The sequence below is a fragment of the Psittacula echo genome (assembly GCF_963264785.1).
Source record: "Psittacula echo genome assembly, chromosome: 4".
Lineage (NCBI taxonomy): Eukaryota > Metazoa > Chordata > Aves > Psittaciformes > Psittacidae > Psittacula > Psittacula echo.
The window spans coordinates 37,216,727-37,229,079 of record NC_137738.1 but is presented as its reverse complement, the minus strand read 5'-3'; the positions used below and the strand labels follow the sequence as shown (position 1 = coordinate 37,229,079).

Here is a 12,353-nt window from a genome sequence, read left to right as displayed (position 1 = left end):
ATTACCACTTCCTGTATCACAAGGAGTGCAAATTCCCAGATATAATCTGACGTGTCTTTTCTCCCTCTGGGAGGATGAGGTTTTATTTACAGACGTCTGCACCGCGGTTGCTGTGACTGGTGTCCTTGTATACCTTGTATACCTAGTGGATATTTAAGTGAGGCAATTTTAATGCCATGTTAATCTGTTTGGAGGTGGCTAGAGGACTTGTGCAAGGTCCTTTTAAGGGTGGATGAAGCCCAGCATCAAGTGGCTACAGCTCTGTCTAGTCCTTCCCTCGTTTCCACCCATACTACTTCACTCAGCCTTTTCTCAGTTTCAGCACTACATTTATTCCCTGTCTGCTTTAGATTCCTGTGTGTTCCTATTCTCATATTCCAATATATTATTACAGTACTTTCAGTGACTTTGGTGTCCCCTGTTTTAACTTTTTCTCTCTACACCCCTTTTCTTGGGCTATCCTTGTCTCCCTTGGTCTAGTATTGAAATGATGCCTTTATTTTTCGAGAGCTTTTGCTTTCTTCAGCTTAGCATGGCAAAAAAAATCCACTGTGTAGTCTCTGGAGCAGGTTCAGATCTTGCCATCTCTAGGTTCACATCCAGCACCTAGATGTGCAGTGAATGGGATCCTACTGAAGCAGAAAGGTGATGGGATGTGACCTCATCCTGCTTGACCTGTGGTGACAAGGTCAGCTCGGGCCAGTGGGCATATCAGGCCACCAAGAGGAAACCCAGATGGTGTGCTTGCACAAGTCCTATGAGGAGCAGATGAAGGAACTGGTGTTGTTCAGCCTGGAGAGAAAAAAGCTCAGGGAAGACCTTACTGCTCTCTACAAATACCTGAAAGGAGGTTGTAGTGAGGTGGGGGTGAGTCTCTTCTCCCCAGCAACAAGTGACAGGACAAGAGGAAATGGCCTCAAGCTGCACCAGAGGAGGTTGAGACTGGATATTAGGAACAATTTCTTCACTCAAAGGGTTGTCAAGTACTAGAACAGGCTGCTCAGGGAAGTGGTGGAGTCACCATCCCTGGAAGTATTTAAAAGACATGTTGGTGTGGTGCTTAGGAACATGGTTTAGTGGTGGACTTGGCAGTGACAGGTTAACAGTTGGATTTTATGATCTGAAAGGTCTTTTCCAACATAAACACTCTATGATTCTTTGATTCCATTATTCTATGGTAAAAGCTTTTACTTAAGGCAGCTAGTGCAGCACTAGAGTGGGTCCAAGGGAGGCTGTGCCATCTCCATCCTGGGAGGTTTTGAAGACTGAGTTAGGGAAGACCAGGGCTGGTCTCACATGGTGCTGGAGACAATTTGTCTTTGAGCAAGAGTGTGAGACCTCCAGGGATCCCTTCCAACTTGAATTTTGCCCTCTTTCAGTTCCCCATGGCGGTGCTGTGAATGAAGGCTGTGTGCCTACATGATCAGTGACTAACAGGCTTTTGGAATCTGTGCAGAGAAACTGCTCAGGAGAGCAAGAAAAAGAAACCACATGGGAGCAGGTGGGGTTTTTTAATGGAGTGTGTGACTGAGAACGTTTCTTGGAAAGCAGTCAGGGAGCCTCGTGAAAGCAGCCATATTTATTGTATAGCAAAAAGCACTTACTGCTTGTTAACCACTTAGGATCAGATCCACTGCTGTGATCCAGCTAGTACACACTGCTCTGGCAACACAAAGTGTCTGTAAAACCAGCTTAATTGGCTTATTAATCTGGGTTTATAGATGCTTCATTTTGCTGGGGTGGTGAGGAGCAGCCAGCAGAGAGAAGCTGCTGAAGTCCATGTATTTAAACTGATGATATGTCCTCCTGTAGGCAAAATAAAAAGGCAAGGTTTACCATGCTGAGCTGCACCCTAGGATTTCAGTAGAAAAGTGGAATTCCTGGGGAGTGTATGATTCTCTGCATATATGATACACCTCATCAGCACTGAAACCTTGCATTTCTCACAGGGATTTCAAGAGGAACTCTGCAAACAGCTTTGAGAGTTGCTATGATCCCTTCCAAGGGGTAACTTAGTAGAAGAACATTTGTTGGGAGTGTGTAAGAAGATGCAACCTTGTCAGCAGATCAGGACCAGTGGGGAGTTTGTCTATAGAAGGTGTCACTGAGCAGAAATATTGGAAAAGGACGCGCTTTTGGTGTCGATAGGGACATGCAGACATCAATACATACTTAAAGCAACATGTTTAAGTGCTGTCATGAATAAATGCGAGCTACTGACCTGGTGCTGGAAAGAGGTTCTCAGCTATTGCTTGGGGATACTTTGGTGCATTGGCTTTCAATGTCTGTCCAGGTCTCTGGCAGTCGTTACTTTCCAGTCTCTTATTCTTTTGACATTGGTGTGATTGCAGTGACTGGCTTAGCCAGCAAGTGAGAGGATTTGAAGACAGCATAACCTCTGCGCTGGCAGCTCACACAACACTGAGTCTGATGGAATGGCATTGCTACAAAAGACTGAGAGACACCCACTTTGAGTGTGAAATGCAGAAGGTGAGGCAAAACCTCGCTACAAGTGTGGGAGATCTCAGTCCTGGCTGGTGGTGCCAGCACCTTTCTTCCTGCTGCCTGTTCTGCTTGCAGTCTGTGCTGTAGAATGGTGCAGGTCATATGCAGTAGAGAATAACAAAAATTGAAGATGCTATTCAGAGCAGCCAAATGGGTTGCTCGAGTAATCCTTGCATCAGAATCACTTTATAAAAGGATGCTGCCAACTTGCCAGCAGATATAAAAATAAACGATTTGCAGAAGGTACATGTTACAGTACTGCATGCTCAGGGTACCATATAATGGGAGTTTGGGAAGTCAAGAGTTGAAGCATGTGCAAAACAGACTTGTTAAATACGAGGCTGTCAGAAAGCAGAACCATTAGTGATGGGTTTAGGAGAAGAGAACCTGCTTTTAATGTAGATTGCTTTCTAAATGTTTAAAAGGTTCTGTGCTTCGATTTATGCTGAACTTCAGCGCTTGACAAAAAAATAATGTGCTGATGTCCTGAACTAGGGTGAGGGTAAGATTAAACAGGAAAGCTACAAGACATCCCCAATTTCTGGCAGGAGTCCTTGTATTATGGTATGTTTTCACTTTCAGTGTCTTGCACCAGTCTGTCTGAAGAGCCTGGGAAAAGATGCAATTGAGTATTGCACATCCCACTTGGAAAACTTGTTGTTATTGCAGCTGGGTTTTATAGCGAAACTAAAAATCTATAAAATTATGCCTTTTGTTCTGAGGTAATTTGATAGTTGCACTTGCAACAGGCATATGTTAGCTGCCGTACATGTCGTGTGCTCTATAATAACAGTGATGGATTTTGTTTGTGTGTGTTTGCTTATTTTTTGAAGAGAAGGACATGCCAAACAGACCTCTGAGAATGCGTGCCCAGTCTCCAGATGGCAAGTTACCTTTTCGGTGGAAGCCACCTTATGGTGGAGCAGGCTTGAGGAGTCCACGCAGCAGATCCCAAGGTTACCTCCGTGGATATGGAGAAAGCAGCCGAAGGATGAGTTACGCTCCACTGTTGCAAGAGCGACAAAACCAGGAAGCACGAAAACTAGGTGACTCTGGGTTCACTGATAGCATATCTAGCTGAGCTAGCACGCTTCTGTTAGCCCCTGTGGCTGCTAGGTGATCACAGAGCACGGGTTGTTGTAGCTGTCAGACAACTTCCTCCTATAAATGAAAATGCTCACTATTAATTGCATTCTTTAACATGTTCTTAACAGAAAAATGTGATGAGCAGTGTAGAAAGTGTTGCAGAACTTGATGCTGTGTTAAAGAGCAAGTTACTCCTATTAACAGAGAGGAAAGGGCTGGGGAAAAGAGCTATAGCTTGTATTCTCCTTGCATGTGGTGGGACTACTCTGAAGTCCATTGTTTCTTTTCTTCCGCTTATGCTCTCTGTTATTTCAGGCCAGTGGAGAAAAAAAAATAACGCTTTAATTAAATGTACCCACACTTACCATTAAATCTGTTTCATGGGCTCAGTACTAGAGTCTTACGCTTGTGTGTCCATGTTCTTTCCAGACAGATGCTTCATGAGGTCCTGGTCACCAAGGGCTCCTTAGACAGTCAGGCTGACCTCTTGTGTTCTCCCTGCCCTGCTGTGCAGTGGTCATGCCCTAGATCACCTGCCCTTGTTGTAAAGGATTTCCCATTTAACAGTATCAATGGGGTTTGCAACTGTTCTGTTTCTGCAGAGGCTGAGCATTTTCCTTTGTGCTGTATGTGTCACTTGCCTGTGGTGTGACTGACCTGTCTCTGTCCCGCTGCCTCAGCGCCCCTTGCCCCAGCAGGCACTAGGTCTGCATTCACGAGTCTTGCTTTGGTCCTGTACTATTTGGGTGCTTTTGCTGCTTTCTTTCAACATCTCTCCTCTGGGCTGGAAGCCTGTCCTGCAGCTAATCTGGTCGTGGGTTACAAAGTGAGGGATGGATCCAAAATCATGTGTGGCTGCCAGAATTCCTGGCTTTGCAGCATGAATGTCTGTTTCCCCTTCTGCTTTGTGGGCTTTGTATTAAATGCATGTCTTTATCTCCATTTTTCCAAAGAGAGAGAACTCCTCAGTCACCTCTATCTGTTATTCTCCCTTTTCACTTCTCATCCCTTCTCTAGTATTCACTTTTACATCCTTCTGTGCAGCACTTGTGGAGTTGAGATTGGCGTCTGTGCCAAGGTGACAGGGTTGAGACACATACCTATGGAAGATGCTCTTCTGTTTGATGCCCAGCACGTACCGGTGCTCTGCAGGCTGAGAGCCTGCTCAGGCAGTACGGAAGTCAATGGAAATCTTGTCGTGGGCTTGGTGGGAGTTCAATAACAAAGTTAATCTTGATGAGAAATAGTTTGTAACGTGGTTTGGAGCATCTACTTCTTATTTTCGTTATGTTTATGCTGTCCTTTTTTGAAGAGGGAGAACAAATGATGTTTAAATAATCAAATTATCAGGAGAAGAACCCAGTCCTAGAATACAGGACTTTTGAACTGGTCTTTTCATGTTAATAATTTGCTTTCCTGCTTCTAAAATACCAACTTTACTGTTCTTACTGCACGCATATTGAACCCTCTGACGTAAATGTGGCTCTAAATAAATTAACTTTCAAGTAAGCTTCTCCTTTTGTATCTCAGAAAAGAATAAAACAGAGTTCTGCCTGAAAAGACTTACAAGAATGCCTCTGTTTTCTCCCTGCGTGTACAGCCTCTGAGTCAGTTCATGTGGTTTCGTTGCCATCAAGGAGCTCCCAAGGACGGAGCCAACCTGTCTATAGGTCATCTTTAACTAAAAGAAAAGTCACAGGTATGATTCTTTCACAGCTGCTGTCAATTCATGGACACATTTGAACATAATGAGACAGCTTTGTGATTTTTGGACTGCAAGTCTATTGGTGCTGGAGCTGCCAAGTTCTTCGCTGTGCATGAAAAAGCCTGATGGATGTCTCCGATTGTTTCTCCAATTCAAGCAGGATTAATAAAATGATACAATTCTGCAACATAGTTGGTTGGGGTTTCTGTTGTTGGAGTTTTGTTTGTTTATTTGTTTTACCTGGTCCTGTCTAGCTATTGGCAAACGTTATGCACTGCAATAACTGCATGAGAAGACTCAAAAACATTGTGAATAGGGCCCTAAGCCACTTTCCAGCCACTTTTGTGTAGTAGCTGTTTGGCTTGGAAGACCTGGACTTGTCTGAGAACCCTCTGCATTAAAAACCTGATTGGAAGAAGTGAAATTTGCTTCCCTACTGCCTGCCTTCTGTGTGGGCAGTGCTGGGATACCATGCCACCCTCTTAAGGGAAGGGCAATCTTTCCCTGAACTTCAATCATACGTGAGTGAGCTCCCTAGAGAATGAAATCATATTCTGGAGTTTACTGGCTCCTGTCCTTTCCTGAGACATCAACATTTTTTCATCTTCTATAAAAACTTGGCTGGAAAGCTGCACCTTGTGCATTCCATGCCTCTGGGATACTTGGGAATAGTTGCTAATAGGAAGAGTAATAAAACTTTCATAGGGCATTAGGTGGAGTAGGCTAGGAAAAGGGATGGACAGATAGAAAAAGGAGCCTCAGCAAAATTAAAAACCTCAAAAAAAAAAAATCAAATTAGTTTCCCTGAATTTGAAAATTTTGTGAATATCTGAAAAAGAGACTGATGTGTCAGCACAGCCCACTCCATGGAGCTGCTTTTTTTTTTTCTTTCTTTTTTAATTTTTGCCTTATCTACCATAAAAAAAAATGCAAAGCTGTTGAGTCTGAGCAACCTGTTTGAAGCACTCAAAAATGTAAAAAATGCAGGAATTTTCCTTTGTGAAGGGTTTTTTTACAGTCCCTCGTTTTATTGACCTTCAAAATGAAACCAATTTTTAAAATCTCTAATGTTTTCTTAAGGCAAAATTTCTGCTCTCCAGGCAGCTCTAGCAGTGAGTGTGCCAGAGACGATGAATGTCAGTATGTTAATAACACACTTGCTACAAGTAATGGTTTGGGGAATGATAGAATGTTGAAGGACTGTAGAGTATATCAGCACTCTGGTCTTGTAAGCAAACAGATGAAACGATGACAGCATGGGGATACCATCAGTAATCAATGTACTTGGTTTTCCACTGCGCAGCTGTATTTGTTATTCATCTGTGCTGTGTGCATATTATCAGCTAAAGACTGTTACTGCTTTTTATGCGAGCTCCAAAGTTCTTATTGATGTGCTCTTTTGTTTTGCCATTTCAGAGGAGGAAGAGGTGGAGGTGGCACAAGACATAACTGTTCGAGTTATGTCCTCTCAGTCTGTGCTCGTTGCTTGGACAGACCCACTGTACGAAAAACAGAAGGTTGCAGCAAATAGGTAGTTAGTCCCATGTTTTCTTTTCTGAATGCATACTGAAGGTGAACTGCTGAAGGTGAACGCACTACTGATTGCTATTGCATTTATTTAATTACAGTGGTTGTGAGAATAATTTAGCTCAGGGCATAGGAATTTGCATTTCTGTACCTATGATAGTTGCTGGTAGGGGATGCTTCAGAGAAGCTGTTAGAAACCTGATGAGGGTGGATGTGAGGTGATGTATCCTCCTTGCCTCCCAGACGATGCCTGGCTTGGCTCGGAAAGCCCTGCAGCTTCACCCCTCTTTAAGTAAGAGCCTGGAAAGAGCAGTTTATCCCTTAGGATGAAAGCAATCAGACTCCAGTAGAGGAAGGCACAAAAATGTTTGCTTAGATGGTGCTGGCTCTTGGTGGTAGTGGTACTTTATTGTTTGTAGTTCGGTAGTTCCCCAGTAAGCCCTAGCAGGCTAGCTGAGGATAAAGCAGCCCCATCCCTCTCAGGTTCTGCTAACACTAGGTTTCAGTGTGTGAATTTTTATTTTCTTGTGTTTCTGATGCCAGGCAATACAATGTTCGCTATCGGGAAAAGGGGGAATCAGCAAGGTGGGATTACAAGCAGGTGTCCAACCGTCGGGCGCTGGTGGAGCATCTGCTGCCAGACACCATGTATGAGTTTGCAGTCCAAATCTTAGAGGGAGAAAAGGAAGGCAAATGGAGCGTATCCGTTTACCAGCGGACCCCAGAGGCAGGTGTGTATTCAGAATGTCCTTGAGGTAACACAAGTCTTAGGGTTTGAGCAGTGAAACAGGGCTGACTTGAGGGAAAGCCAGAATAAGTGGTTGCCGGGGGTAGCAGAGAACATGGGAAAAGGCTTGCTGCTGCCTGCATCCCTGCAGCAGTGCCCTGGAGAGCACACTGGCACAGTGAGAACAGAGGGAGATGGTTTGGGTATTTCTGGTGGAAGGGTCAGCACCTTGGACCCCTGCAGCTGTGTGTGCCCCTTCCTCTGGGGGGAAGCAGCCCTGCTGCTGTCCCTATCTGTAGGCAGCAGATTTAAATCCTACCTCTACCATGAAGAAGCTGTGGGGCCCCTTTGTTACAGGGATGCGGTCCATGACAACCTACTTACAGCATCATTCCAGATAAGCTACAGTAGCAGTCTTGTGGAGACAGCCTCTAACTAAAAGCATGGAATACAATTTCACCACAGGAGCCTGGTAGACAGATGTAATAGAGGCATGTGTGGACCTGGGCTACGTGTGCTTTTCACATTTATCTTTGAAAAGGCTGTATAGGAATTTCTGCTATGAGAAAAGGTGTGTCCTGTGTAGGTCAACTTTTCTTACTTGTCTCTTCTGCATGCGGCTGTTTCACAGCTCCTTCCAGTGCACCTGAAAATTTAGATGTTTGGCCACTAAAGGGGAAACCAACATCTGTAGCAGCATCCTGGGATGCTCTCCCAGAGAGTGAAGGAAAGGTCAAAGGTAAGTTGTCACTGTCATTTTTTAACCCCCTCAAGGAGCTGGTCTTCTCAAAGCCAGACTGCCACTTCGCAGTGAGATGGAACCACTAACTGTGCCAGGAGTTTTTCACTTGTCAATGGCTTATAGTCAACTGAGATTTCCTTGTTTCCAGCCCAACATCTATGCACCATTACTAGGAAGCCATCATCACCCTGTGCCTGGGGAATCACAGATCTTTCTGGGGTGTCACGTGTGCATGCTTACCTCTTCTTCCATTAATAAGCAGGTCAAAATGGAGCTCAAGAAGGAGGTTTCCCAAAGGATTTATAACAGTTAAGTGAAGAAGAAAAAGCTGGGTAGTTGCTAAGAAAGTGAGTGGGTTTATGTTGTGTTTTATTTCTGGTTTGTCGTGGAAGGCAAACTTCAGTTTAAGAAGTAAGTGCAAATAGTGATTTCAACAGATGCCACACATAAGCCTTGTGTACTGTACCATTATTGTACATGGTCATAAAGCTAATTTGTCAGTGGTTGTTTCCTTGCATAGAATTTAAGAACAAAACAAAAATTCTGGGTGGTTCTTTTCTTTTTCCCCCTGAAAATGACTGGGCTGATTTTTCAGCTGCTCACACTCTCCAGTGGTTGATGGGATTGTGTTCTCAAGTTACACAAGTTTCTGGAGGTATCTTATCAGCACTGTAGCATCCCAGGATTTAAAGAATCTTTGGCCTGGAGGGAAGTGCACCATGCCTGCATACTAGACCTACTTCGTGTTCTTCAGGGCAGTGGTGGAATTCCTTCCTCTTTGAAGTCAGTAGGAGTTTTGCCAATTGCTTCAGCAGAGCTGCAATTCTGTCCAAAAATTATTATTTTTTAAAGTAGGGTCATGCAAGGACATTATCTGAAATTTCAGATCTGCTCCTAATTTTGAGCAGTCTGTAGCCCTTTGTCCATTTTTTGTCTGCTGATCCTTAGATGATTCATCCAAGGCAATCATTCGAAAGATACCTGATCTTCAAGGGCTAAACACATTTACATGTCTAATATATCATTTTTCTTGAGTACGAAGTATTACAGGAGAAGTCTTGTTTTTAAACTAAATAAATGACAAAAGTGATATTTATACTGGCTAAATGAAATCACTGAATTAGCACTTCATAGTGTGCTAACTCAGTGATTTCATTGTTTTGATGGTGCACAGTAATCAGGAATTTTTGCCTTTTGATCATTTTGTTTTTTAACCCTGTCCTTTTATGAATTTGTACCACATATTATTGGGAGAATATATCCTCCAGTAGCCATTTGAGAGTTACGTGAAGTTACACCAGTGCCTCTGCAATTAAAGCAACTCCTGTGTATCTTAAAACAAAATAAAACAATCAAAAGCATTCAAATACATTGATTTTTTTTTTCAAACTAAGCATTAAATGCATTTGCATATAAAATGTTGAGGACTTTTTTCCTGGATTTTGATAACTTGTGCATGACTTATTTCTTAACACAATGAATATGGGCTTATTTTCAGACAAAAAAGTGAATTCCCTGGTTTTAAAGTTTCTTTTTGTGTGCTAGAGCTTTCCCATCTGTGACTCCTCAGATGTTACTTTGTTTCTTTTCGTGGAAAGAGAAAACTGGCAGCCTTCAGAATTTTTTTCCAAACCCCTATTTTTATTCTATACCCGTGCTTCTTATGGAGGATTAAAAAGAAAAGGAAGCCTGCACATGGCTGAGATAAGTCATAGAATAGTTAGGGTTGGAAAGGACCTTGAGATCATCTAGTTCCAACGCCCCTCCCATGGGCAGGGACACCTCACACTAAACCATGTCACCCAAGGCCTCATCCAACCTGGCCTTGAACACGGCCAAGGATGGAGCATTCACAGTCTCCCTGGGCAACCCATTCCAGTGCCTCACCACCCTCTCAGTAAAGAATTTCTTCCTTATATCCAATCTAAACTTCCCCTGTTTAAGTTTGAACCCATTACCCCTTGTCCTGTCACTACAGTCCCTGATGAATAGTCCCTCCCCAGCATCCTTGTAGGCCCCCTTCAGATACTGGAAGGCTGCTATGAGGTCTCCACACAGCCTTCTCTTCTCCAGGCTGAACAGCCCCAACTTTCTCAGCCTATCTTCATACGGGAGGTGCTCCAATCCCCTGATCATCCTCGTGGCCCTCCTCTGGACTTGTTCCAACAGTTCCATGTCCTTTTTATGTTGAGAACACCAGAACTGCACACAATACTCCAAGTGAGGTCTCACGAGAGCAGAGTAGAGGGGCAGGATCACCTCCTTCGACCTGCTGGTCACACTCCTTTTGATGCAGCCCATGATACAGTTGGCTTTCTGGGCTGCGAGCGCACACTGAAGCCGGCTCATGTTCATTTTCTCATTGGCCAACACCCCCAAGTCCTTCTCTGCAGGGCTGCTCTGAATCTCTTCTCTGCCCAACCTGTAGCCGTGCCTGGGATTGCTTTGACCCAGGTGGAGGACCTTGCACTTGGCATGGTTAAACTTCATAAGGTTGGCATCAGCCCACCTCACAAGCGTGTCGAGGTCCCTCTGGATGGCATCCCTTCCCTCCAGTGTTATCAACCGAACCACACAGCTTGGTGTCATCAGCAAACTTGCTGAGGGCGCACTCAATCCCACTGTCCATGTCACCGACAAAGATGTTGAACAAGACCAGTCCCAACACCGATCCCTGAGGGACACCACTCGTTACCAGTCTCCAGCCGGACATCGAGCCATTGACCACAACTCTTTGCGTGCGGCCATCCAGCCAGTTCTTTATCCACCGAGTGGTCCATCCATCAAATTGATGTCTCTCCAATTTAGAGACAAGGATGTCATGTGGGACAGTGTCGAAGGCTTTGCACAAGTCCAGGTAGATGACGTCAACTGCTCTGCCCCTGTCCTTCAGTTCCGTAGCCCCATCATTGAAGGCCACCAAATTGGTCAGGCAGGATTTGCCCTTAGTGAAGCCATGCTGGCTGTCACCAACCACCTCCTTGTTTTTCATGTGCCTTATCATGCCTTCCAGGAGAATCTGCTCCAAGACTTTGCCAGGCACAGAGGTGAGACTGACTGGTCTGTAGTTCCCCGGGTCATCCATTTTGCCCTTCTTGAAAATGGGGGTTATATTTCCCTTTTTCCAGTCATTGGGAACTTCACCCGACTGCCATGATTTTTCAAATATGATGGCCAGTGGCTTAGCAACTTCATTTGCCAGCTCCTTCAGGACCCGCGGATGGATTTCCTCAGGTCCCATGGACTTGTGTACATTTAGGTTTTTAAGATGGTCTCGAACCAGATCCTCTCCTACAGTGGGCCTAAGGTCTTCATTCTTACAGTCTCTGCATCTGCCTTCCAAGACTTGGGTGGTGCGGTCAGAGCCTTTGCCAGCGAAGACCGAGGCAAAGAAGTCATTAAGAACCTCAGCCTTCTCCAAATCCCGGGTAGCCAGTTCTCCTGATATCTTCCAAAGGGGGCCTACATTGTCCCTAGTCTGTCTTTTATTCGCTACGTACCTATAGAATCCCTTCGTGTTATCCTTAACATCCCTAGCCAAGTTTAATTCTAACTGGGCCTTAGCTTTCCTCACCTGGTCCCTAGCTTCCTGGACAGCATCCCTGTATTCTTCCCAGGCTGCCTGTCCTTGCTTCCACCTTTTATAAGCCTCTTTTTTCCTTTGAATTTTCCTGAGCAGCTCCTTATCCATCCAAGAAGGTCTCCTGGCCCTCCTGCTGCACTTCCTTCTAGTTGGGATGCAACACTCCTGAGCTTGTAGCAGGTCTTACCTGCGCTTCTTGAGAGTGTAATGGGAAGACTCCTCTTCATGCCTGCAGTTATTTCTATAGGGGTGAAATACAGAAAGCTAATACAGAGCACAGGTACCACAGAACTGAAAGGTGAGAGCAGGATGAGTTTCTTAAGTGGCAGCAAAAGCTTGCTTTGCTGTCTCTGCAGTGGTCTTTGGTCCTGGCTATAGTGAAGCACAATGTGTCAGATTTAGATTTTGTTGGACAGGAGTGCTATTGGTACCATTTGGCAATATGCACTGCTGTTATTTACTGGTAAAAGTATCTTTT

General features: G+C 44.5%; 1 protein-coding gene across 1 annotated transcript in view; it reads left to right on the top strand.

Annotated features, from left to right (window-relative positions):
- Positions 1 to 12,353, top strand: part of FNDC1 (fibronectin type III domain containing 1) — a gene marked incomplete at both ends in the record, with an annotated part of 62,453 nt that overhangs the window by 17,603 nt on the left and 32,497 nt on the right. Inside the window, 5 exons of the mRNA XM_080616067.1 lie at positions 3,339 to 3,551; positions 5,192 to 5,290; positions 6,713 to 6,827; positions 7,367 to 7,554; positions 8,182 to 8,289. Coding sequence (XP_080472193.1) covers positions 3,339 to 3,551; positions 5,192 to 5,290; positions 6,713 to 6,827; positions 7,367 to 7,554; positions 8,182 to 8,289 — 723 coding nt within the window. The remainder of the gene's footprint in view (positions 1 to 3,338; positions 3,552 to 5,191; positions 5,291 to 6,712; positions 6,828 to 7,366; positions 7,555 to 8,181; positions 8,290 to 12,353) is intronic.